The sequence below is a fragment of the Scleropages formosus genome, chromosome 17 (genome assembly GCF_900964775.1).
Source record: "Scleropages formosus chromosome 17, fSclFor1.1, whole genome shotgun sequence".
Classification (NCBI taxonomy): domain Eukaryota; kingdom Metazoa; phylum Chordata; class Actinopteri; order Osteoglossiformes; family Osteoglossidae; genus Scleropages; species Scleropages formosus.
The window spans coordinates 17,824,593-17,851,853 of NC_041822.1; the positions used below are offsets into that span (position 1 = coordinate 17,824,593).

At 44.0% G+C, this 27,261-nt stretch overlaps 1 protein-coding gene across 1 annotated transcript in view; it reads left to right on the plus strand.

The window, feature by feature from the left end:
* The window catches only part of grid2 (glutamate receptor, ionotropic, delta 2), a 351,265-nt gene that overhangs the window by 43,620 nt on the left and 280,384 nt on the right, over positions 1 to 27,261 (plus strand). The window contains exon 3 of the mRNA XM_029259349.1: positions 24,189 to 24,344. Coding sequence (XP_029115182.1) covers positions 24,189 to 24,344 — 156 coding nt within the window. The remainder of the gene's footprint in view (positions 1 to 24,188; positions 24,345 to 27,261) is intronic.

The following is a 27,261-nucleotide window of genomic DNA, read 5'->3' on the forward strand; positions in this document are numbered from 1 at the left end:
AAGTTGCAGGAGTAGATGACTAAAATGTAAATGTGTACATGTGGCTATCCATGGTAAAAGAAGGTTTCATACCATCTCTGTTTTAGATTCAAAGTCAACTGATCCCATAGTGCCAGATAAGATAGTTAACTTAGTATCATAGTCTGGTCAGGCTTTGCATCCCTGTCCAAAAATACTCTTCAGAACCATGCCAGAAAGGTTCTAAAGTAGACCATCCGGTGTTCTGATGGTCAAGGAGCTGGACTTACTGGATACATCTAATAGCTGGTAGTGTAATGGTTCCATCATTTTGCAATCTCAAGATTCCTGATTCAAGTCCCACTCTTGCAAGTCTAACTCTGTAAGTTGCCTTGTACAAAGACATCAGCTAAATGAGGAATAATAATAATGACATTGCTGCTTGAAGTGTTAGGAGTGCTCTTGAGCAAGTTCCTTGATGTGAATTGCTTCCGGGAAAAGTACTATATGAATTGTTAACTGTTAAATTGTGATTTGCTATAGATAGAAACTCCAGCTAAGAAAGTATAATACATCAATTAAATGGGGGTTTCGGTGTGATCAGGCTGCATTTGCAAGGAGGCCAACTGGTTAAAGTTTCCTGAATGTAATTGTGTAACCCTGAAACAAAACACAAATGGAAGCACTTTTTCTGGAACAGTGTTTCTCTCCTGTTTTTTATGTGGGGCCTTTGGATGTAGTAGTGCTTTTTGAATTTCTGCCTGTCGATGAACATCAGGGGCAGGGGTTGTGTGCAAAGAGAACCCAACGTATTATAATAATAATAATAATAATGGTTTTTTTTTTTTTTTTTACTGGCAAAAGTGAATTATGCCTAGCTCAAGGCCACAGCGGCAGGGACTTTCTGGAACTGTCCCCTGTAACCTTTTAGTCCTCAGTCCACATTTTTAAGCACTTTGAGACATTCTGCTAATCTACCTTCACCAGGCCCCGTGTGTTCATGCGTGCAGGTACAGGCTCAGGTTAGTGGGCTGTTGGGTTCTGCCGGGTCTCGCCAGACCCACTGGGAGATCAACTTAATGGGAGGTGCTTTACTAGACCTTGGACCTGGTTCACTTGTCACTGGGTGCCAACACACCTGTGGTTCCCCCAGGAAAAAGAGGTGGAAACAGAAGACCCTGGAACTGTTCTCAATTATGCATGAGCTGAGGTTTTTTTCTTTGAGGAAACGGCCAGTGAATTTTTCATGATGCAAACTTGACGATGTGCGGTCGCCTGGGACAAATACATAATGGCCAACTGGATTCCTACAATTTTGGAATGGGAGGGTAAGGTGCGAGGCGAGGTGAAGGGGCCTGGGGTTGCGCTATTTTTTAAGGCTTGTTTAATCGTCATGTCCCTGTGCAAAACAGATTAAGTCTGCTTTGCACCTTTATTTCCACCTCCCTCAACCCCTTTGGCATTCTAGAGAGCTGCAGTGCAAATGGGGGGTGGGAGTACGATGGGGATAGACTGGGACATAAGAAAGACTGATTAACATTAAAATGTATGTACTTTTACAGACATATGTTGAGCAGCAGCCAGCACTATTTTTCTCTTTGTTTTAGGAGGATATAGAACTGCAGCATCTGTTTTAAAATCCATTTTTGTAGGGCATTGGTATTCAGTTTCATTTCATTTCCCCTTTTCTCCCCTCGCATTGCTGTAAAACTTCGTGTCTGCCCGCTTTCATCTACACAGTGGAAGTAAATGTATTCCGCATCTGACTCAGAGGCTTAATTGCAAAGTGAAAAAACGGAAACGCTGCCACCCACAGCAGATATCTATATTTCAATAATAATAATAACTCACTCTCTGCTAATTCCAGTAGAGTCCTTGTGTTCAACATTTCATTTATGTATTTATTTATTAGACACTTCTGTACAAAGCATATCATGACCCATTTATGTGTCTGCGTTCAACTTGTTTATGCGTTATAGATATTTGTACAATTAGGGTCCTGTAGTTTAAACACCCTCATCAAGGGTACCAAACAGCTGCCCTTCTGAAATTGGAAGTGTTTTGGTCAGAAATGCAGTGTGTTAGCTGTTAACTATGTCCCTTTTGCATGTGGGCTAGGCACAGCTATGGCTGTCTAGCTCAGAATGGTAGCACAAGCGGAGGGTTGCCATAGTTACCCTGAGTGCCTATGACCCATAAACGACAGCCAGTTCCAATTTTTGCATATGTAATGGCGAACTTTGATTAAAACCGGATAAGGAGAGTACTCAAGTACCTAATTGTGACTGAACTCAGTTTTCTCCGAGCACTCCTGGCAATCAATGAGATGGTACTTTAGCTTTGTACACATGAAGATGGCTGACTAGCTAAATTGGGGGAACCATTTTACCTTTCCTGTGCCATGAACCTGGAGTTGCTCTTTGGCTGCTTTTGTGACTTCACTGTTAACAAGGAGAAATAATACTTGTAAGTAGTTTTTCTAGTATTTGATCAAAAGTGAGTAATACTTTTTACACTTTACAAAAATGGTGAGTTCAACCACTAATTGAGGTAGTTGTGAGATTAAGCTTAAATCAGCTATATGCACAACCACACCCTCAAAAGTGTATGAATGTCCTGGTACCCTCGGCTAAAGGTGCATTAGGGCTGCATGGAGTGGGGTTACGCAGTCTCAAAATAAGCGTTGCAGAAGAAATTGTCATTTGCTGTTAATGTGTAGGTGCCTTTAGTGAATGCAAGAACAAATTGTGCTACACTGAACAGCCTGGTCATCACTGGGAGATCAGCATCCACCTGTTAGTGGCCCACCTTCAGACCCTCGAGGCAGAGTGTCCGGTGTCCAGAAAGTGGACAGGAAGGGTACAGTCAAACTTAGACACTTGCATATTATTCTATGGGTTTTTAATCATAGTTATTACATTTCTATGCAGCAGCGTGGAGTGATTGCCATTTGTAGGCTGTGTTCACAGTATGTAACCATGGAAACATTATCCCATCCCAGTGATGAGCTAAGCAGCTATAACTGAGACTTGGGCATCTATGCCAGGAATAGGTGGCAGGTAACATGGTGACTACCAGTCTTGAGTCTTGACAAAAAAGTTCCAGGGCCACATCACAGGAGGAGCCCAGCACTTACGCTTAGAATAAGACGTTTAAGTTTGATCAACATACTTAATTATAATCCGTATAATGAGAATGGTCTGGAAATGTGTTTACTTTTGATTATAAAAATTTGGTTGAGTAAATAATGTAATACCAATTGGGGGTATTTAACCATGATCCTGAAGGGGAAAATGCAACAGGTTTTCAATCTCCCCTGACGCCAGTCAGAGCTCAGAATGACACATTATTGCACTCAGTGAGCACAGTGAGTTGAATGAGGTTGTTCACTTTCTGGTTGGAATTAAAAGTCTCCTGGACTCTGTTGATACGTGTTCTTTGTTCCACACCTCATTGTCCTTCTTCTGTGTTTCCACCATTTGTTCCTATGGCTGATCTTTAACACACTACTGTCCCCTTCTACTTAAGAAAATTAGACACCCAGAATGTGATTAAAGAGATGTAGAGAGAATGTCAGGGCAAGATGTGATTGGGGGTGCATTTTGGCCATGTGGCTGTCTGTCATATAAACTAATCTTTCCAACCCATCTGGCTGTATTAATGTGCACAAGTGGAAAATGGATGGCTGTTTTGGATTAATATTCCTATGCAAATAAATAATATGTGATCTAAACCAGTTACTGGACAGCTACAAGAGTTGGAGCTCACCACTGTCTCCGTGGCAGGAAACACTTGGACACTTTAGACCCCCCTCAACACCAGCTCCCAGGGCTGTTGCCCTCCCGAACTCCTCCACTAGATGCTAGGATGAATCATGTAAGCCTGTCATGTGGAACACAGAGGCAGGTAGAGTGCGGGCAGGTTCAGTCTGTAGAGGATGAGGTTGTAATTGGATCTTCAGAAACTCGTTACCAGGTCTTATCTAAATGGCTGCTGTGGAGAGACCACACACAGTGTGTTCAGCGGAGGAGTTAACATCTGCCACAGTAATTACATTGTTGTTTCAAACACAACTCGCATCCCTAGGTGTGCTTACTTCAAAAGTTCCATCGATTGCAGCAGATTTTTGAAATCTTTGTTATAGTGTGTGTATGAATTTATGGTTTTGTTGACAGAGAGAGGCCTCAGTTCATTGCTCTGGTTAGCTACAAACGATCCATGTGTGTGTTGGCCAGTGGAGCTGCTGTAGGATTGAAGTAGGACTTCATCACACCGCAGTCTGTAAGGGGGATAGATTGCAGTTGGATTTAGTCTTAGTGGAATGCAAAAGAAGGAGATTAGTTGTAATTAGAGAAGAGTTTTTGGGTTACACAGTGGAGTTGGAGCCAGTCTCAGTGCAGATATTTGGAGTAGACAGTCATTTTGGAGCCAGTTCAGTGCAGAGTAGTTGGAGTAGACAGTAGAGTTGGAGCCAGTCTGAGTGCAGAGTAATGGGATGAGACACTACAGCTGGCATCAGTGCAGGCATTTTGTGGGAGGGAAAACTGAAATAATAGAGGCTCTTGAAAGATGCCTGAGGGTATATGTGCTTGGATGAATTTATAACTTCAGGGAATATACTGTGGTTTGTCAAGGGTAGCTACCTCTGCCATAATTAAGTTTAATGCACTTAGGGATTCTTCTTGTATCCTGTTTTGTGCACACAACATTTCCAATAACAGTCAAAAAATATTGTTTCTATGTATGCTTTTTGCGGGGGTGCGGTGGCGCAGTGGGTTGGACCGGGTCCTGCTCTCCGGTGGGTCTGGGGTTCGAGTCCCGCTTGGGGTGCCTTGCGACGGACTGGCGTCCTGTCCTGGGTCTGTCCTCTCCCCCTCTGGCCTTTTGCCCTGTGTTGCCAGGTAGGCTCCGGTTCCCCGCGACCCCGTATGGGACAAGCGGTTCAGAAAATGTGTGTGTGTGTGTGTGTGTGTGTGTGTGTATATGCTTTTTGTAGCTTCAAGGGACAAAATTTTGGGGTGTAAATTTTTCTGAAATCTTAGAAAGATTTGACTGAGTAAAGATACCATTTTAGGAGCATAAACTGAAAGTCAGAGCTTGCTGGTGTGGATGCTGATATCCAACGGATTTAGTGTGTTCTAAGACATTTATATCTTCCGTGTTGTGTTGTCAGTGCACCTCTCCTGTATCTTTCATTGAGACATTCAAACATTCTTCCAATTTGTTTCCCTCTATGCAAGTGCACTTGGTTGAGCAGAAGCCCAGAGTAAATATAAACAAATAGTTAGATATCAATGGGGACTTGCAGTATGGGGAGGGGATGTTTGACTTATTGTCTGTGACCTTCACTTACCCAGCGGGAGTTGTCTGAGCTGCCAATGAGCATGAGGCATTCCGCAGTCATGGAGAAGCTGTGTGTGTGCGCTTGCGGAGAGTTGTGTTGGGTGGCTTTAGAGCGAACCAGTGAATGAGAATAAGGTCCAGCATGAGACAAGCAGGCCTAAAAACTCAAACAATGCTTGAGGACCAATCCACATCTCCCTCAATAGGCTCTTAGAGCACACTTTGTCCATCGTGGTGCACAGGACTGCAAAATGTACAGATGGAGAAAAATGTCTGGGTGTTTTCTGGAGCTCAGCACTCAGACTATTAGAAGCCTTCAGCGTCGTTGAGCAGTCTCAGGGTGATCATGCAACACTCAGCACCACTCCAGCCTGCAGCTTTATTGCAAGTTTGTGCTCAGCCCTGCGGGGAGCCTGCCCAATGAGAGTCCTCCCCCCAGCTTGCTTTTGCCAGGAGATGAGAGCCCTCTGCCTGACTTGCTCTTCCTGGGAGATTAGAGCCCCCCTGGCTTTTTCCTGTGCCATCAGCCCAACTTGGTTCTGCTGGGAGACGAGTGCCCATGGCCCAGCTCAGCTCACAGGGAGATGAGTGCATTCGTCCCAGCTTTCTTTTGTACTAGACTTGCTCTTGCCGAAACACAAGAGCCCTCTGTCTGACTGGGTCCTACTGGCAGACAAGTCCTGATTTGCTGGCTCACTCCAGACCCGAGAGGAGAGCTCTCCGCTTGGCTTTTTCCGGTGTCCTCTGTCAGGTTTGGTCCTGTCGGAAGTTTAGAGGCTTTCTTGTGGTTTGCTCTTGGGCCTACGACCTGGCTTGATCCCCCAACATAAGTGTCCCCACCCAGCTGCATAACTGTTGCCATTTCTGTTTCGTGCGGTGGAGTTGGACTGGAGTGGCTATAAGTAACCTGAGCCGATCCTGTCAGTGCTTTCTCCATAAGTAATGATGAAATAAAGGAAATTTACTGTTCTGCCACTCAGCTCGGGAAAGCACTACTGAGAAACAGTGACACTCTTTGTTGGTGGCCTAAATGTGGAGGTTAGAAGTAATATGAAGAGGACAGGCAAGGTAGTGGAGAGGTGAGGTGGTCAAGACTCATTTGTAGGAGAAGACAGGACTGCAAGGGGGGACCTGATAGTTAAGAGTGCATTGCTTTAACCACGTCACATTCTTAACATGCTTAACCAGTTCCTGTCTCTGAAGATGTGTACATTTATCAACAATGCAACGCGAGCGTGTGATAGTCAAATTAATACCAGTAAAAGGAGAATGTTGTCCTTGTGGGCTGTGAGAGAAGCCGGCTTTTCCTCCCCTACATTGAATGGTCTTCCCTCCTGCCCTCCATCATCTTGCTTCCACAATGTAATTCCCCACATGCTATTTTAGCACTGTCTAAGAAAGCTTGTGTAATGTGCTATCAATTATGCATGAAGTAATGCGTTTCTTTGGGATGTAGGTCACTGTGTCCCGTGTTTCCCTGTTTGCAGCAAACGCAGGATGGGAGGCGATGTGTTAAACGTTGGTGAGGTTTGTTTGCGAGAAGCAGCGCAAAGCGTTACATAATGCTTTCAATGGACCTGCAGAAATGTGTTCTGTCATGACGACGAGGAATGACACCATATTGGAAGTGGCGGACCAAGATGGGGTGAGGGGACTGAAACTCACAAAGCAGCTGGGGTCCTCTGCTCTGCCACCCCCTCTCTCACATACCCTGCACTCCGTTTGGGTTGCATGATCGGGTCAGGAAACAAAGAAAGGAGGAGAAGGACCCTGGCTCCAGCTTGAACCTGCACTAACTGGGCTCAGTATGGAACGCCCAGTGTTGACCTCAGTTTGTGAGGAGTAGGCTAAATAGTCGATTTGTCATATTCCACCATAAGAGCAGTATACATGAGATGAGTAGCTGCATAAAAGTTATTCAACAAGTTGTTATTGAAACTATTACTGACCATAAAGAGTTTATTGTCCCATTTATGACTTCAGGGGAGAACACAAGACAAATACTTCTAAGGTTTTTTGTTTAAATAACAAAATCACTAAAAATTCTCAAAGACTACACCCACTCCAACCCAGGAAGTATATTTGTATGTGCTTTTGGGGAGAATTATTATCCTTATTGCAGTAAAATGATTTATTAGCTTCTCTTTTTCTTTTTACCTTCAATTTCTGCACTTAATGTGCTCCTGCAGACAGTGTGGGTTTCTGGGCAGTCTTAAGGTGAAGGTTTCAAGGACAGCCAATATACTGTCAGAGCTTAAAGCAAAGAAAATCTAGAGTCAAATAAAAGAACTTTTTATCACTCCATTCCTGTCCTCACACACTCTGCACGTGTTCCTGCATGCATCGGTGCATGTGCCAGCATGCTACATGAGGCACACTTCACTGCATGGTTGAGTATCCATCATCATCTGGGTCACACTGGACTGCCCTCATTTACTGAACAGACAAATGGTCAACTTTGTCCGGGAGTCATCGTTTATGTTGAAGCAGACTTACGTGCATCTGGAAGACCCAAACTGGCCTGGACAAGAGTGGACCCTGGGAATGGGTGAGACCACTGTTGGTGTGGGTGCGACCTTCAGGTGCTTCCCCAGGATCCTGATGGGACGTCAACCCAGAGGGAGAGCTTGTGGTGCTACTGACTGGAGCGCGCCAGGAGGGTAAATTTAGCTCACGCCACACGCTGCGAGAGACGTTAATAATTGAGAAGGCATCTGTTCCAATTAGCATGCCCCTTCAAATCAAATCCCTGTTTAAATTTCCTAACTAGGTCACCTTCTCCTTGGTTGCAACACGATAAAATGAATTGGCTTCTTTTAAATCATTAACTTTTCAGCAAGTGGGATACAACTCCAGAGAATCATCTTCCTCACCCTTAAAAAAGTTTGGGTTTGGCATCTGGGGACTACTGTAGTAGGTAGGGCTAGAGACACCCACAGAATACATTGGGAAGCTCCAGAAAGCACCAGGCTGCTGCCTCTGTTCATCAAGCTGTAGCCGTACTCGTAAAAGTGAGCAGCGACCCCTCGGTAGATAGCTGGCTGTCCCCCTCAAACTGGCCTTGGAGACTTAGTGTGCAGTAGTGCATCCAGAGCACTTTCCTGGCCGTTTCTCTCTGTCACCAGGGAGACAGCGAGCGCATTAGTGGGCAGCTTTGGGCCCATGTGCTTGGCAATGAAACTGTACGGCAAAGTCACCCTGGAGGGTTATATGCTTCACGTGCCCCTTCTGAGTACTGTTTTTACCTCCTTGCCAGCTTTGGCCTTCCAGGTATCTAGAAGAGACCAACTGTTCCTGCAGGACCCCCCTCCTCCACTCACTGCCTCACTACGTCCTATTTTTATTCATTTCTTTTTAAACACTTCAGTGCTTTTGACCAAAGTGACAGTTTTTTTGGATATTCCATCTGAAGCTTTCCTTATTTCCTCTTTTTTTATTAATCCCTCTGACAAGCTTCCTTTTTTTTTTTTTTCCAAAGACTCTGGTCTCCTGGACTTCTCTGTCAGAAAAGCAGGTCTGCTGAGGTCACAGCCTGAGGGAAGCTGGGCGATCCCTTAACCGCCTTGCTCCGCACACAGTGTGTACAGTGGCTCACAAACTACACTTATGACTCAAAAGTAGCAAGTTCAGTTGCCAGAAGCGAAACTGCTGTCATACCCCGAGGCTGCACTTGATACTTAACCTGAAATAGTTCAGTCAGAAATGTCATCATTTTTTAGCAGAACAAGGAAGAAAGGAAGTCATAAAATCTGTTATTACGCTGTGATAGATTTTCAAAAGTTATATTCAACAGCATCGGACTTATTTTCAGAGTAACTTCCAGAGTCAAATAAATAAATAAAACAGCACAGTAAAAAGAGTACTGCTTCAGACACAACAGTATTACATTGATGCTCCAGCCCCAGTTTGCTGTAGAAGCGCAAAGCAGATAATGTGACAAAGAAGCACTTTTCCTGGAGTCACAAAGCTGCAGAACTGCTCTGAACATGTGAATCCCATCCTGAAATGAGCACATAGCTAAGTGTGGTAGGCAGAAGAAAGAAGGAGACCCACCTCACCTCAGATCAGATGTTTCTCAGTGGGTGCGGTATACACAGCTTAATGTGTTCTGCAGAAGTTTGCTGGCAGTGTGTCTAAACAGCCAGTAGGATATCTACTCTCCAGTGTGCAGACAGCTTGACTGATGTGACCAGGGATCTGCACGTTCCTACTGTGATCTGTCAAGTTCTACCACCGTGACCCATCACCACAGTTTCTAATTAAACACGCTGATTCGGGATTAGTTAATACGCAGCCCGCCCCTAATGCCCTCAGGGGTTTGGGGACGAATCATTTTACACATCACTGCGAGCGAGGAGGAGAGATATTATATTTAACATCAGGATTCCATAAATGTTTCTTTTTTAAGTGCATTAGCTTCTTAAAAAAAATCAAAGGCGCTGAATCGTCTACGGTTTTATCCCCTTAGAATTCTCAATTCATTTATTTTCTCCGTAGTCGATTCACTTTTAAGTTTTTAAATCATGGTGTTTTAACAATCATTGACAGCCTTGTTTTTTTGGAACTGTTCAGAAATGCCATTAATTAACTTAAAAGTTGATTATGGTGAGTTTGCAAAAGCAAGCAACACTTCCAAAGCGTTATAAGGACTGATAGTGTAAAATATGTGCTTCTGTAAACTGCACTTTAAAGGTAGTAAACTTGCTTGAGAATTATAGCAATATTCCACCATGGGTGCCACTGCTGAGCAATGTTCTGACCTTCCATCCCTTCAATCCTGAATTGAAATCCCCTGTAGGTTTTCTAGATTTTGAACCTCCACGGTTCCTTCCATTAAATCCCCGATTTCTATAACACACAGTATTTTGGCAAAGCCAAAGAAGATGATCCAAGGATTTGCTGGTGATGAGGTTACCTTCCATCAGTCAACTTTTGTCTTACGTGACTGTGCCTTAAAAGACCACATTGTGTAGGACTGAATCTGAACAATGTGTTCATAGTGCATGTTCGCATAGTGGAACCTTGTGTTCCCTGACGTCTCTTTTTTGTGCTGCAGTGGACATACAGTTATGAATGAATGTAAATTCATTGGTAGAAGAGAGCAGGTGGTAGTCTGGTTATGGAAATGACTTAGTGACCAATACCGGACACTTATTCATTATCTTGTCTCTGGGCAGAATGCCTTATTTTTTGCCACTTTTGTTCAGTTATATTTGCCTGCTTTTTAGCGCTGTTAAGAGAGTGAGGGAGAAACGTTCTGTATGATTTGGGTCGGATCAATGCCAGACAAACATTGCAACCCTGGGAAAAAGGCGGTAGGTGGGGGGGGGGTTAGCTCTTAAAGCCTTTGATTTGCAACCTTTAGAAAGCCCATATTACCCGCACACCATTCCTGGCAGGAGTGGTCCACGCAAGGCAAATTGGTCAGAAAGCAGCGGCTTCCTCCAGATGGTCCATTAGATGGTTTTGGAGGAAGCCTGCACTTGTAGCCATTGTTCCTGGAAATACAGAAGGCTCTTTGGAGTGCCTCCTTGGTCTGCTGTGTGCCGAGTAGCAGAACAAAGGATGCACATTGTCTATAAAATGCCACTGCTTGAGATGAGAGGGAGGACGCTTACTTCCCCCACACTGCTTGCTCTGGGTTTACCTCGCTAACTTACTAAAAACTGTTCTTCTTACCAAGGTATTCCACTCATTTGAAATTACATTCTCTGAATCAAAAAGCAATATGGCTGTGCATGCGGTTGCATGACCACCTAGCAGTTTCCGCTCAAGGGAGGATGTCCACATGAGATGAAGTGGATCCCCCGACACACTTCGCCTTGTTACGTCACAGGGAAAGAGTGTGATGGATGGGCGTGTCTATAGGGTGGTCTGAGTGGTGCTCGTGTGCCATTGGTGCCTGTTCCATACTGTTCTGACTGCACTGACTCAACAGCAGTTAAGGGCGCTCTTTAGAAGGTTAGGGTGGTGTCATGACTGTCGGCTGTGATTTTGTCACGTCACGGCAAGTCAGGAGATCGCAGCATGATGCCCAGTGAGCTAATGCCACCAGCTGTCCCCAGGTCAGCCCTTTAAAAGCTTAACCGGACTGAAGATGAGTTGGATATATTTCATCATGCCTTTCATTGATTCATAAAAAATACCTAGAAACACCATAAGTGGGCCAGAACAATCAATACTTCCTCTTAGACACATAAAACCCACAGTATCACTCTTCGCTGCTGGAAAATTATTTAGCTACACTGCAGTGTGCTTTAGAAGTCCAGTGTTATCGTAACTATCAATGATGACAATTTTGCAACAGGTTTGCAACAAGATGCAGTCTGCTCGTAGTTGGGCAGAAGGATTATATTGGCAGTTCTGATTTATTGCTAAGCAGTTTTGATATTTTAGTTGTCTGTTTTCTCCCGGAAGGGACTACAGACCAGCCTGTACTGTCATGTTATTACATATTTGCAGACTAACATGTCCTGCTTTTATTGGATATTTTCAGAGCAACTGTGTTATCAGGCATTTATGGTCTGTTTACGCAGAAATGCTCACTGCGGTCTTGCAGGTTCTCAGTACAAACAAAGAGTCATCAGACTCTGGAGGATTCCTTGTGGTCCCCTCGAGTAGCAGATGAGCGACTCTGATCAGGGACAGGCATAATGACACCCAACAGGCCGACGCATCAAAGTGCACTACAGCTCGTGGAACGGCAGCCCAGGGTGACTGGGGGCAGGCGTCGGTCGGGCTCTGAGAGGGCTTTATTCTGGTCTCATGTGTGGCCTGGTGACACCTCACACCACCTCAGGGAAGATAGAAAACAGACGTAGTGCAGAGATGCTGAAATTCACTGAAGTCTGATTCTTTTCATGTTTTATTCTATTTGTTCCTTCTCCAGGTTTAGCTACAGTCATACTCTGCCAATGAGTTGGTGGTCATATCAGTTCTGCTTTTTGCAGCAGATTCCCTCAGACTATTAATGTTAAGTCTTGTCATTGCTGCCATTCTATTATTTGAAAAGTGTGATATTTATTTCCTTTTTTGTGCACTGATGCCAAACATCCAGTCATTACAATGCAGTGAATTGTTTGCATCTATTTCAGATGTGAGAATTTGTTGCAGATGTAGCTGATGAGAAGACAGAGAAAAAGAAGATATTGAGATATTGACTTGTTCAGTTTTTTGAAGGAGAGCTCTAGTGTTCTCTGGAGCTCTTGAAAGAGCAGAGAAAGAGAAAGTGAAATGCATTTCTGCAGTTTCTTAAAATTACAAACTAACTTAAGAATTATTACATGCTGTAATTAATTTTAAAAACAGATAATAAACAGCACTATGAGTGAAAATTGCAAAAGTGTAATGACAATAATGTAATTTGACTCAAAGAGCACGATGGTGCAAGATGAGAGAGATGACCACTTCTACTTTAGTGAACCAAAAGACTTCTTCACTGGGTACATGTTCCCCAAAAGTTCTCCAAATCTGTTTATTAGTTTTCATGTTTGCTTTTTGCTCAATGCAGAAATACTGAAAAAAAATTTAAAAGGGGAAGCTGTGCCGGGTCAGCCAGTTCATGTTGGATGTTGTATGAGAGGGCAAAATGTCACTCTCTCTCTCTCTCTCTCTCACACACACACACACACACACACACACAGTCTGAAGCCAGTGGTCCCAGCGAGCTGGAACCTAACCCCGCAACACAGGGTGCAGGGCTGGAGAGGACACACCCAGGACTGGACACCCGTCCCGTCGCAAGGCACCCCAAGCAGGACTCAAACCCCACACCCACCAGAGAGCAGGCACAGGCTAATCCAGCTGCGCCACCACACCACCACACCCCCCCTGAGAGGGCAAAATAATTCCATTAATTTCATGACATTGTCTTTTTGGAACATTTCTACATCCGTATGTTTTTTTTAACTTCATTTATCAGTTTTTTTGTCATGCTTGGCTACTTTTGAAATATTACAACGCTTGCTGCTTATGCTGTTTTTGTAGTAGCGGGTAAAATTGACACAGAGAGCGAGAAGGCCGAGAAAGAGACAAAATGTGTAGGAGGGCAAGACGGGGCGTGAGCGGGAGTGAAGCGCACAGAGAGGATCACGAAGGACAGAAGGAACTGTGAGGAAATGCCCGACAGCCGTCCTCCGTTCACATCATGGGTCCACTCCGCCTGCTAATTAACTGCCCGATTCTGCTGGTTAAACTTTTCTAATTCCTACTAATTAGTCCTATAATTAAACTCGTCTCTGTTTGGGGGGCTGTCTGAGAGGATAAAGAGTAAGTGTTTTGATTTTCATACGTTGGTTCCTCTCAAACAAAAAAGCAACTAAAAAAACCCTTTTAAGAGGCGAGCTGGAGGTGGACTGACAAGAGAGATTGTGCGGTGGTGGAGAAAGGTCTGTGGAGCGGAGCCTCTGTGATTTTGCACAAGTAATGAAGATGATGATGTCACTCTCTGGAGTGGTTGGCTTACTTGGCTGGTAATGGAATGACTGGAGCAGCTAGTTAATCATGCTTCTTGCTGGCATGTTGTTTGTGCAGCAGCTGTTGGGACAGTCAGTCTCTTGTCATGATGGAGAGAGAAAACAAGAGGAACCCAAACTCACAAGGCTGCATGTTACACTTGTCCCAGGAGTTGGAGAAGGGTTTTTTCCCTTGGAAACATCTCGGATGTCCAGGTGATGACCTTGTGCTGGTCCGCACTGATACATCGTGGAAATTGCACCCACAACGCAGAAAAGGAAACCAACGCTTAACAGTGCTAAATCTTTGTTTTTTTTCTGGAACGAATGCTTTATGATTTTAAATGCCTCAGAGTAAAGCCCCGCTTGAAATATTATGCCGGAGCACTGGAGTTGGTGAATAAAAAGACCTGCTACGGAAGAGTTATGGGTTGAATTCCCTAGACTACAAAAGTTTTTATACGCCTTGGTGAGACAGTTAACCTCAAATTGCTTCAGTAAATATTTATCTATAAATGAGGGATGTGAAATTGTATGTCACTTTGGATTTTTCTCCGAGTAGCAAGTGCAGTAATAAATTAAGTTAATAATAAATGGTTCTGTTTCAACTGCAGCATCATGCCCTGCATCACTTTCTGACATTAAACTCTGAAAAGAAATGTCAAACCCGTGAATTACGTGCCCAAATGTTATTTAATCTTTGACTAAATTATGTAGGTCATGGAATATATTAGGGCGAAAGAGAAAATCTAAGTTCTATTGTGGGAAAAATGTTAACATAGATTGGAATTTCAAAAGCAATTTGCCAGCTTAATGTGTGAAGATTACTCATAAAATATACAATCTGATGCATGGATACTGCTCTGTGTATTTTAATGGTGTGTTACGTACAAAGGCAACCGTGAGTCATTATCTGTGTTCCATAAATTGCTGAAAAGAAAATGCAGAATGCAGTCACAGGTTTATCCCAGCTGTAAGTGGCCAGGACTCTGCTTTCAGATACCCCTGAGAGTGATGCTGGGGTACGAAGCTGCATTCTGAGTGCCCAAGAGTGCAACTTCTGTTGTAAACCCATCAGCTGACATACATCCAAACTCTGGAACATACCAGTGCAAATTGTGCTGTGCGCTTCCTTGGGAATTACTCTGTTCTGCCTGTGTGAGTGGCTGGCTCCGCCCCTTTGCCCTCAGCTCCCCAACGTGTCAGTCATCGTGAGTGAGTGGTAGGGACTCCACCCTTGATTAAGTATCCACAGGCTGTCCCCCCGTTGCTCTTGCCCTCCCTGATGAGCTGCAGAGAGGAGAGCAGAGGCACAATGTGTCACCGTGCACGACACACCGCTTTCCAAATGACATTAGCGTTGAGCACCACGATGGCCGTCCCTAATCACCTCTGCGAGGAGCGCATGTGAGTCATTAACTCCCTCTGCTCCACTCTCAACCCCTGAACACCGTTAGTATTTATGCAAATGGAAGCTTTAATCAGCTTGCATCTGTAATTTATGGATCCTAATTTGATTGCATTGATTCACATTTTCTCCCTCTTTTTTTATTTGGGATCGTTTTGAGTATACCGCCAGCCCCCCACCGAAAAAGTGCATCAGATTGTCGCCGCCTGTGGCTGATTCTGTCCCGATAGAGAATGAATGTTCTGCTGAGATCTGTACTGAGCGGAGGCGCTGGGCCCACAATTCTGGGAGGAAAGGCGGCAGGTGCGACACATAGGCGGAAGCAGCGACTTAGAGATGAGGCAAGGGCGGAATGCCACAGATTATGATCTTGATATGAAACCCTGCAAGCACATAAAACTGATCTATTCTTCCACGTAGCACTTATATTTACGACGTATGTGTAAAATACGTAAAAAAGCCAGAAGAAAGAAGAATGTCAGCACGATGCTGAGCCTTTCCTGGCGATAGCAGCAGCTGCTAGGATGCAGCTCAAGGGCTGTTGTTTGGGAAAGGGTTGGGGGTTCCAGTCACATGGGACCATCAGCAAGACGAAAGCAAGGAGAAGGGATTGAAATAATGGATTCTACCCTCCGCCGCCCTCTGAGTAATCTCACAGGACCTGCCACCTGTTGGAGTGAGCCAGGTGGGCAAAGGGTTATTAAATCACAGTGGTGGGGTACCTGCTGGCACAGACAAAAGGTGTCGTGCAAGATGTGGGCTCGCTGATGCAGGGTGAAGAAATGAATGATGATAAAAGAGATCATTTAACGTTATAATAATTCAAAAGTACTCGAAGCCAGCGAGGGGAAAATTCCTTGCTTGAAAATTACAAGTGCAATTTAGTTGTTCTTTTTTTCGTCTCCCTTTGTGATACGCAGAGTAACTCTCTGTTAATATATCTTTTACATTGCAAAAGAACTCCTGTAAATTTAGTGCACAGCCTTAGCACAGCCTTTAATTCCTTTCACTAAATCTGTGCAATTCCCTGTGTGGTAAAAATTCAGAGAGTAAAATGACTCGTGACTTGCTGGTGTCACCTTTAACCAGCCTCGTGACCCGTCTGTCCAGAAATGGGCTGGAGCTGATCTCCGAGCTGACTGCTGCATCGAAGGAAACATTCGTCCTGCAGCTGGCACAGATGCAGGTCTGCTGCACGTACTGAGATTGATAGTTATTGATGTGTGGCAGCGCATGGCCGACCGCTGCTGCCAGCGTGATAAACACTTCCCCCTGTTGCTGTTTTTATATCACATATTATATCAGGCCATTACTACGTCCTGCGAGTCCGCAATCTCGTTCATCCCCCTTGTCTCTGCGGTGGGTCTAGGTATGTCCTTCTGCGGGATCAGGCATAATTGTAAATCTGGGAGGGGGTGTGTGGGGCTGGTGGTGGTGGTGGTGGTGGTGAGAGGACAGGGCAGTGATATGTTCTAATAATGCATCATTGTCACCCTTCAACATCACAGGGTTCTGTTTTCGACATGCAGCAACGCTGCTGGTCTCCATCATCGTCGTCATAGTCATTGCTCTTGAATACCATCTGGATGCTGTCGTTGTCCCTGGTGCCACTGACTGACCCACTCTTTCGTCATCATTTTTACCACCTGCCAAAATTCCCTGCGACCCCTTCATCATGCAGGTAGGGAGGTTGGTCATAGGGAGCTGATTATGTGTGTCCACAGGATGAGCTACCATACAGCAGGGTTCCAGGTGCCGCGCGAGCCTTGCATCAAACGGCATACGTGCGATGCTGCAGCTGTTACGGGACTGCCGCGGTACCCTGTAGGGATAGAGCACCTGCTGTTGTACTCTAGAACTGGACACTTAAGATGAATTACCTCTGTAAGAATCCAGCTGTATAACAGAATAGAAGTGCTAAACTCTGAGCTGCGTAAATCGTTGGGATATGTGTCTGTGAGCATACATATATTTTTTGCACTTAATGGCTTTCCTCACACACGCACCCATACACGCACACTTAATTTGCACAGCTGCAGCCTTTCCTTACTAATCTGTAATCACAGAGAATGAAAATAAGTTGTGCGCACTGCTTTGTGCAATGACTTCACCCTCGCAGTGAGAACAGGGGCTTTGCAAGCCCCCCTGCCTGGCATCTTCAGCGCAATGAGCCAATCGCGTCTGCCGCTGAAAATTGGACTGTGTGCGAGTGTGAAAAAAGTCGGCTTTTTTATTCCCGTTTAAGATCACGTCGGCGAAAGAGGTTAATTCTGTCTTTGGTAAACATGCGGATAAGTCAACCTGTAACACTGCAGGCCTTTTCAAATTTCTTTGGGAGAAATAATGGCGATTAAGCGAGAGCTGTGGCTTTTGTTTACCGAGCAGGTGTTAATAAGATTGGCAGCAGCGACGGTACAGACCGGTCCCGTCATAGCCGGGGCGCTGCGTGCACACGTGCGTGCGCGTGTCCTCGGCCTCTGTGCCCTTGGCCGCGTACGAGGGTAGCTAGGCGCTGAGCCATTACCCTGCCCCCTGATTTATGTCACGACGTTCGCCTCGGAATCCAATTGCCCGAAAGCTGTGGCCACGCCGGCGTTTAGAGCAGAAATGGCCGTGCCTGTAAATCAGCACGTGTTTTGAAGCCAGTGGAAGCCCAGCACCGGCAGGCCACTACTGGACGGGAACAGTCAGTTGCTGGAGAGAACAGACAGCGCTTTTGAGTTCACCGTCCTGGTGAAACGCTGCAGGTTGCTCAGCCGTGCAGCCGGGGTACAGATCTGAGATGTGCACCGGCATCCCTCGCTGTTAACTTGACACAACAGTTCTGACACTGGTCTGGGATCAGTACCTGCTGTGTTACCTGCTGATGCCTCTGTAACCCTGACACAAACTATGACAGGGGTTTGAAAAGAGAGTCTCGCTGCTGCTGCTAGCGGTGGGTCTCTCACACTGACGCGCTGTTCTGTGCACAGTTAGCGGTTCGGTATCGGTACATCGTATCCCCCATTGCTGCCTCTATCAGTATCTCGAACGGTTCTCTTGGACTTGTGACAGTTCTCACATCAGCGCAACATGCTTTGCACAGTGCAAGTTGAAGCGCTCGAGATTCTGGGCCGGTCCAGCATGGCTGTTGTTGAGAAGGGTCCGATCAGGGAGCGCGGCACGGGCGGCTCATAGCCGCTCGGTGCTGCTGGGATATGAAGATGAAGAATGATGAGGAAGATCAGGCCATCTCTGCTTGGTACTGCCTTCATACAGCACTGGCTTCGTCTGACACACACACACACACACACACGCACTCATCATACCGCTGCTTCTTGGCTCTAAAACAAACACACATTCTGCGTAGCTGCAGCTGTCCACGGCCGACAACGACGCAACGCCCATATGCGCACGGTGGCGCGGTGAGGTTTGCCATGATTCTCCCTTTAATTAAATTCTTAATTACAAAACCTCAATGAAAGTTAACAAGTTTTTTTTTTTTTTTTTTTCTTTTTTTAACTCAAGAAGGCAAGGCTAGGAAAACGTGCAGATACGCATGCACGTAAATGCACAAAAAAACATGCACAACTGCATCATCTCGATGACACCCGCTCGGTTTGGGATGTTTCAGTTACTCTTATTGTGCACGCAAGCATGAAAACAACACAGATGCACACAGCTCTTCCACACAGATCTCAAGCACTTCCTCGCTGCTCCCCAAACGGAGTTCAGTAAAACACAGAAGTTTTTTCACTGCGAAAGTGCAGATGTGGAACAGACGTGTTCGAGGTTAACCTGAACTAACCTTTGCTCGGGATATCAGCGATGTACCGCATTCGGCATCATTAAAACCTGCAGCACCGAGAGCAGTATCATGCACTGGGCCTGACAGACAGCTTGTCAGGAAAGATGAGATGCGCAAGTGGCACGGGCGGTTCTGGAGCCAAAATACTAACAGCCATTGATCTCGGGATACTGTTTACATTTTCATTTCACATGAATATTTGGAGTTTCGCAGTTACAGCGAAACAAAGCCCAAGTCGTACCTGAGAGATTGTGAGAGGAAAAGAATTTCGTGTGCCGACAGTCTTGCGCTACCAAGGGTGAGATGCGCCCCGTTTTATGCAGGTACTGAAGCCACCACCTTGAGTTTTGTTTCTATGGCAACTCAATTCCAGCTGCAGATAAAAGACCCTTTATGATGTTTTTTGCAGAGGCTGCGAGATAAAGCAAACGTCTTTGTGGTGGTGTGCAGGGAGATTTGTCCTGTTATAGCTCTGACAGGCTTCCCAGTGCGGGAAAGCATTGTCTTAGCTGGGCTGTTTGGGAGACACCACACATTCAGTGCTCTTCGACATGTTTTAATTATGTAACCAATATCTGAATCACACACTGACCAGTGCTGTTAGACTTCACACTGTCTGAAACCAAATCCTCTCTAGAGATAAATGAGTACCCAGCAGAGTTGGAAATGAGGTTATTATTGTTTTGCTCTAAGTAAACTCTGTATATTTAAACAGAATGGCCGTATAAATAAGTACATTAACTGTATAAATAAGTGTGTTTCTAGTGTTCGGTGATTGATGCCTTAATGCCATTTCCAGGAAAGTTGTACCTCCCTTGTAGCAGCCTTGCTAGAATGGATGAATGAAAGGTTTATGAGAGAAAATACAAGAAAATGTTAATTATCCTGAAAATCAATTAACCCTCGCATAATTAAATCACCCTGCAAGTGTCTCTGTGCGAGAAACATTAGCTGTGCCTGAATCCAATTTTTTGGAATTATATGTGACACACACACAGAAAGGTAAAATAGGTCCTCATTAGGCAGGAGATAAAGTGAACTCCTCCATGGAAATCAGGCCCCTCCGCTGAGCAGTGGCGTGAAGCATGGGAAGGATGAAGTGTTGGGTTCGTTGGGGGTCTTTAGAGACATTGCATCTCGCTGGCGCCAAATAGCAGTGTAGTAGATTGGCAGCACGAACACACACGCACATACACACACATTTATACAGTGCACCTGCTATCATTCCTTGCGTGCTCCCGGTGCAGTTTTACACGTTTTTTTTTTGGCGGCAGCACCTTTATTTATACAGCAGGAGTGCATTCTTACTGAACACCGAGAACCCGTTTTGCTAAGAAGATAATACGCGTGCATTTCAGTAAGGAGGCAACAGGCTTTTCTTCAGCTACGCTGTTGGTAGTGTAAGTACCTCTGTACAGTGAAGATCTTGGGAACGTAGGTGGCTGTTTGTTCCTTGTTTAACGCTTTAAGAATTCTTTGAAGCTGCATGCACTGGATGACTTGCAATACTCATTAACTGCTCTGGAAAAGAGCATCTGCCCAATAAATGAGTACATACTAAAAGTAAGGATGGAAGTCAGGGTTAAACAGGTGAGAACTGCATCCCACTCAAAAAGCATCCTGCCTGGTGTAGTAGGGACAACATGCCTCCGTGGCTCTTTATAGAAACCACGCACCTGCACAGCTGCCAACACAGTGGGTGCGTACATCTATTCACAGCACGGACACTTGCGTTGAATTTGCATTAATTCCGAAGCGATAATAGATATTGGGCTTTAGGGTACTCCAGTAATGTGAGCTCATTGAAACATTCGGCAGAAAGATTTTGCTTTGCAGTGTTCAGGCATGCTGTGCTACCAAGCAAGGCACATAGATGGCTGTTACAGTTCCACACGAATGGAGCCAGTATAGCGCAGGTGGAACAGGGAGCCGTGAAATGAACACAGTCAATGTGTTCGCTTCACTTGGTAAGTGAATGAACCAAGCAGGCTCCCTGAAAACACTTGAGATTTCTCAAATTGATAGTCTGTTTTTGTTTAGATAGTCAAAGCAGCCAGAACGACCACAGCTCTCTCCACTAACTTAATGTGAACACAGCCTCTCTACAGCATCACCTCATTCTATAGGATTAATTCGAACATCACCTTTTAACCCTGGGTTAATTTAAACATAGACCTTCTTATTTGGCTTGAAATTAACATCACCTATCTTAGCTGGTCTAATTTTAGCATCATCTCCCTCTGTTGGCATAATTTAGGAATCACCTCTGTATTCCTTAATTTGAATTTAATCCATGCAATTTAAATTTAGCTTCATCCCTTCTTTTGACTTCGTTTGAACATCACCTTTCTTTAGTGATACGGCTCAGTGATAGTTTTTTTTTTTATTGGTGTTAATTCCCATTACAGTGTTTAATTAACTCTGCACAGCTGAAAAGAACAACTCAATCCTTCGGTTTTTGATGAAATAGTGATGAGTAGTTATTATCTGTGTCAAGAAGTTTACGTTTGCTGTTGGGTCATTTGAGGGGGATGGATTAATTTGGGGTACAACATATCTTGTAATGATTATTTCTTCAGTTTCCTCCCATATACTTTAATAAATTGAGTCAGGTTATTATTATTTGTTCAATTGACTGTTATCTAATAAACTCATAATTAATGTCTTGATCATGCAAATCATCCCGGGTGTCTATATATTGTGGGTTCTTATTTCCGCATGCAACATACGATGCGTATTCATGTGTTCTTACGTTAAATGTAGATCTGCTGGCACAAAGATCATATACATTATCTCTGGCCCTGAGCTTTTAATGTCTCTATTACATCAAAAAATATTGCACATGATGCCTCTTTTGTTCCACAGGGTTTCACATATCTCCATAGTTCTCCCAAAACGTGTATGAAAAAAATTAAGCTTCTGCTGTAGAAATCTCTACATCTCTTCTAAGTTAACAGTCCAGCAGCACTCCTGCCAGGGTTGTCATTTGCTTATAAAACAGTGTTGTGCAAAGAGTGTTCTACATTATATTTGTATTCCTCTGCATCCCTTTGCATTTATATTTTATCTGCTATACCTGGAAAACCTTGCGTACTCCGTGCCAACTCACATAAACCATAAAAACCACTAGTGTATCCGCTGAAGACCTCTGTGCATGTCATTGAATCAGTGCGTACCATACACACCCCCGTGTATGCCACGCAAATCCTCATTTACTACCCTGTGTATTCCTTGCAGCCCTCAAAATATACCATGCAAAACCCATGTACCCCATATATACCCATGCCTATACCAGACAAGCGTTTTGTATACCTGAGTACGACTGCGTACGCCGCACAGGGCCCGCGTACCCTTGCAAATCTTATGTACACCCTGTGCTGCATTTATTTAGCCGATGCTCTTGAACACCCACCGTAGCACAATACAGCGTGATTGCAGATTACAAAGCAGTGCGATAACAGCATCTGTACTATCCAAGCATTCAGCTGCACTGCTGCATTCATTACAAGGACCATCGTTCCACACAAATGCAATTTCCTGAATCCCTATCTATATGGGTATCGCAGTATATGCTAATTTTCTTGACTGGCAGGTAGCAGTAAGATTAGTGTTAGAAAGGACTCAGACGTACAAACTTAAAGGATACAGATTTTCCATTTTCCAGCCAATAAGTTTGATACTGTTGTTGACATTTACATTTTTTATCAAGTCAGTTTTAACGTGGCTGCCCCAATAGCATTTCTGCGACAACAAATAATAATAGTAATGATCAGAGATTACCGCTGTGCCCCATATAATATGCTGTTATAGCCCATTTACTGTAGCACAGAAGTATGTCACCTTGGACAAAGGCATCAGATAACTGATAATAATGATGATCTTCGGAACAAATAAAACAGAGGGCCTTGGTAGCTTCCACTCTTGTTTTGTTTTCATTTTTCGAGAGATCATTCTCTTTGTATATCCCACTTTAAATAAAGACCTTTACTTTTATTAACATATCTTTGGGACTGCTTTGTCACTGTTGGCCCATTGTTTGGAAATAATTTGCAACAGTTAGTGGTGCTGAGTGATGGGAAGTGAAGAAAGAACAACTTGTTAAAGCATTCATTCAGTCAATCATGCTGTTTGTTTACCATGTCCTTGATCATCTCTCATGTTACATAATCAGACCACCGGCCAAAGCTATCAGCACCATCATACCCAATTTGAAGATGATTTTCTGCAACGTACCGTATCGGATTACATCTCCAGGCTCCGCTGCAGTGCTCAAAATGGATGATTATGTTCATTCCATATTTACTGGTGTGCAATACTGTACAATATTGACTATGCTATTAGTTGTGACGCATGGGAGGTTTTTCCTTTGCATAATTTAATAGCGGTTACGTCATTCCACAACTTACTGCTGATCCGCATCATAGCATGTGGACACACCATGTCACCTCCTGCGTTGTCTACTGCTGAGGCTGGAAGAATTCGATTTCTGTCACGGGTTGCCGTATTGACTCTGTGAGAGGTCTTGGATTTATATTGGCTCAAAACAATTATAACAGTCCATTTTAAATGTTTTTTTTTTAAAGTAATTTTTTTTAATTATTAAAATTCCAAATATGATTGTACTCCATTTTTAGCCCTGCGTTTGTAGTTATGGTTTTAGCTGCTTAGCAGAGTCGTCTGTTCTATTTGTCTGTAGACTAAGGCCATAGTTTACAATTTTAATAATTTAGACAGCTGTTTACTGACACAATTCTGGTGAGCTGCTCAAGCAGAGGACAACAGGAGTTTCAGGAAACCTTTCAGAAAACAGTTCACTAACCACTATTGGACTTGCTCCTTGAGTTGTTGTTGGTATCACCTGTCACTGCAGTTCATATGGACTGGATTTATGAGACCTATTTTTGCTTTATTCCCCTTTTTTCCTCCAATTTAGTTGTAACCATTTCTCCAGTTGTTACATCTAGTCTTGCTTGTCTTTGCTTAACCATAGCTACTGCAGTAGCAAATATGGCCACACAGCTCCTCTAGGGTGCCAGCTGTGTGCTCTCCACATCTTTTTAGCCTTTGGCTTTTCTTATGTAATGTAACACACTATTTACCTGATTCCACACCCAACCCTGATAGGCACAAGGATGTTAGTTTGGGCTGCTGTGGAGCAGCGTGACTTTAACTGGGTTGCCACTGTAAGAAGGCCAAAGCACACGTTTGGCTTACGCTTTCCTCTTGCTGCCGTCCGTAGGAGCCATTTTCGACGAATCGGCCAAGAAGGACGACGAGGTGTTCCGCATGGCCGTGGCTGACCTGAACCTCAACAACGAGATTCTGGAGACGGAGAAGATCACCATTTCAGTGGAGTTTGTCGATGGGAACAATCCTTTCCAGGCGGTCCAGGAAGGTGAGGAAGATGTTTCCTGCCACTTTGTGTGCTGTTGCATCAGTACTCTTTATGGGCACTGTGGACATCAGTTACTCACTGGTGCTCAGTGGTCACATTTTTCACCCACTTGGTATGCGGCTCCCTGTTCCAACTGGGCGCTTAATTAATTTTGCTCGATTGATCTGTTAATTGGATTATAACTGTATTTGTTGTGTTTACACATTTATGAATTCTCTGTCAGAGATTTTTTTTTACAGGAGTATTTTTACTTGTAGCAGTAAACATATCTTGTTTACAGACTGGATTGTTTATTTATTCATTTTTATCTATCCTTTTGATTAAATCAAATAAGAATTCAGAGAATCTTTTCTTGCCCATAAACTATTAAAAAAAAATAATGGATTAATTTTAATTAATCTAAAGTGCTGTGTTTAATTATTTTGTTTTAACCAAATCAGGTTCAAGGAATGTATACTTTATTGATATACATCATTAGCATATTTTTAAAATAATGCATTGGAATTGTGAATAGATTTGAGGCCTAGATTTTTTCAGATTTGGTATTGCATAGAAGTCCAATCAAGCCTAGTAAATTTGCAGCTGGAGAAGGACTGCAGTGGTGTGTGTGTGTGTGTGTGTGTGTGTGTGTGTGTGTGTGTGTGTGTGTGTGTGTGCGCGCGCGCGCGCGCGTGTATGTGTATGTCTGCGCATCCAGGAAGGGTCATTACTATAAATTATGCGTACGGAAGTTTGGGTTAAATTTAACTGACTTTTTACCTCTAATTTACGCTGAATTTAATATGCTTTTTAAGCTCTGTGACTTTATTTTTTATTCAGTATCTGCAAGGTGTTATATAATGTACTCACACAGTGTATTATACAAGGAGAATTCTAATTGGGTAGTTTGCTCGAAACCACTAGTTTAATGATTTGGCATCTTTATTAAAAGGCATTACTGACCTCAACAAGTGACAAAAACTTCTCTGACTTCTCGTGAGCGTTGTGCTCTTTTGTCCTTTCCCATTATTGTTGTCGTTACGTTTTTTTTTTCGATTTCATATTCCGAAGTAGCTCGTGAACTTGAATTGTTGCAGTGTTCCGAGTTTTCCAGCTTTGCTTACAAAAGATTCCAAGTAACCATAGCTACTGCAGAATCTTTAGTGACTTGTTCCTGTCGCCAGGCCACAGCTGCTGGGGTGACATTGTTCTGGAGGTCAGAGTCTCTCTATTGATGCTAAATGCTGCTGTCAAGGAGAACCCAATCAAAAAGGGTAAATGAACAAATGCGCTCCTAATTAAGTATGCATATATTACAGAACGGGTATGTAACACATACAGTCTTTTTACATGTGATCTGTGTTTGGAGAAGAATTAAAACGCTGTGTTACAGAGTTGAGCAATGTAGTGATGTGACTGGCTAAATATGTTTCAGTGCAAGACATTCAACTCGTGTTAATGTTTGTTTAATGGGTATTTTGTTCCAGCTGCACATTTCCAGCTCATTGAAGTTGGCTGAGTTACTCACATGGGTGTGATTTTGAACCTTGTTGGGAGCTTGTAGTTGTGCCATTCTCTTTCCCGTTTCCTATTTCCAATCAGTAACCCTATTTATTTCATGCACAGTTCTCATAAAGTGTTGTAGTAGAGCACTGATCCACACATCTGCCAAGAATGCTGCCAGTGAAATGAAACGGTATACTCTGTGTGGGCTTCTGCAGAGCTTGAAGAAGCACATTCGGGACATGTGTCCGTGAGGATGCCGTTTCTAGGAACAAGGGAACAAACTATGGCATTCACCACTGTTTTGCAAGCTTCCTGGAATGTGCATTCCTCAGTGCATTGTGCTATATCTTGCTTACCTGAGACCGTGGATTCTTAAAAGGTAGGCACCCTTGATTGTTTTAGCGCACTGTGTTTGCGTGTTTCTGAATGCACTGTCTTTCACTGTATGGAGTCGGCTGAGCCATTCGGAAACTTAAGACTGAAGGAAATGGCCATCTTGTCCGATGGCACCTGAACTCTTTTTGTGCTTTGAGATCTTACGTGCTAGGCTTTGGTGTGGAGCAGTTATACCAAGTGAGTTTGCCGGATGTGTGCTACCAACACTTGGTGTCATCTCAGGAGATATAGATCCTGGTGGGTCAGGTGGCCGGGGATGGGGGAAGGGCACAAAGGATCCCTCCTTATCATACTTCTCCTTTCCTTGCTGCTCAGCGAACAAGGTCCACATGACATGACTTCTGCGCTTTGTTACAGTGGTGCTCGACATGTCCTGATTTGATTATTACTGAATCAAGACAGGAGACAAATACCTCATGTGTTGGGTAAAGAAATAAACCTGTAGGATATATACCTCTGAGGGCCATGAGCTGAGGACCACTTCTTTAAGTAGAGCTCTTCTGCATGTATGAGTTGTAATTTCTCTGCTGAGCTGATGGCATCCCACAGTTTGCCTGTGCCCACCCCTCTTTGCACTTCATAGACATTTGCAGGGATCTGTAGCACACTTTGTCGTGCCTTCCATGAGGTCATCTACTAGGTAAGATGAAGATGAAGAGAGGGAAAAGTCGGAACAAGACAGAGGAGAAGAAGAAAAAGGAGAACAATTATTCAGAAAAGAACTGGAAATTACAACTTTTTATGGATTATGTTGTTCCTGGCAAGAAGACACAAGTGTGTCTTCCGTACTGTCATCTTCCCCTTTTTCAGAGCTTCAAGCATGGTGATGAGCGCAAGATGAGACTGACAAGCTTCCTTTCATTGTCAAACGGCAGGAGCGATTGACGGAGCACCTCTCGCAGCTCAAACAGGCGCAGCTGCACAATGCCGCCTGCGCCCACGTCATGCTCCTCCCTGCCCTTTGATGTGAGACAGCTATGACAGCCTCTTTTTTGAATAAGAGAGCTGAGAAGAAATACCTATCAAAACCTACAGA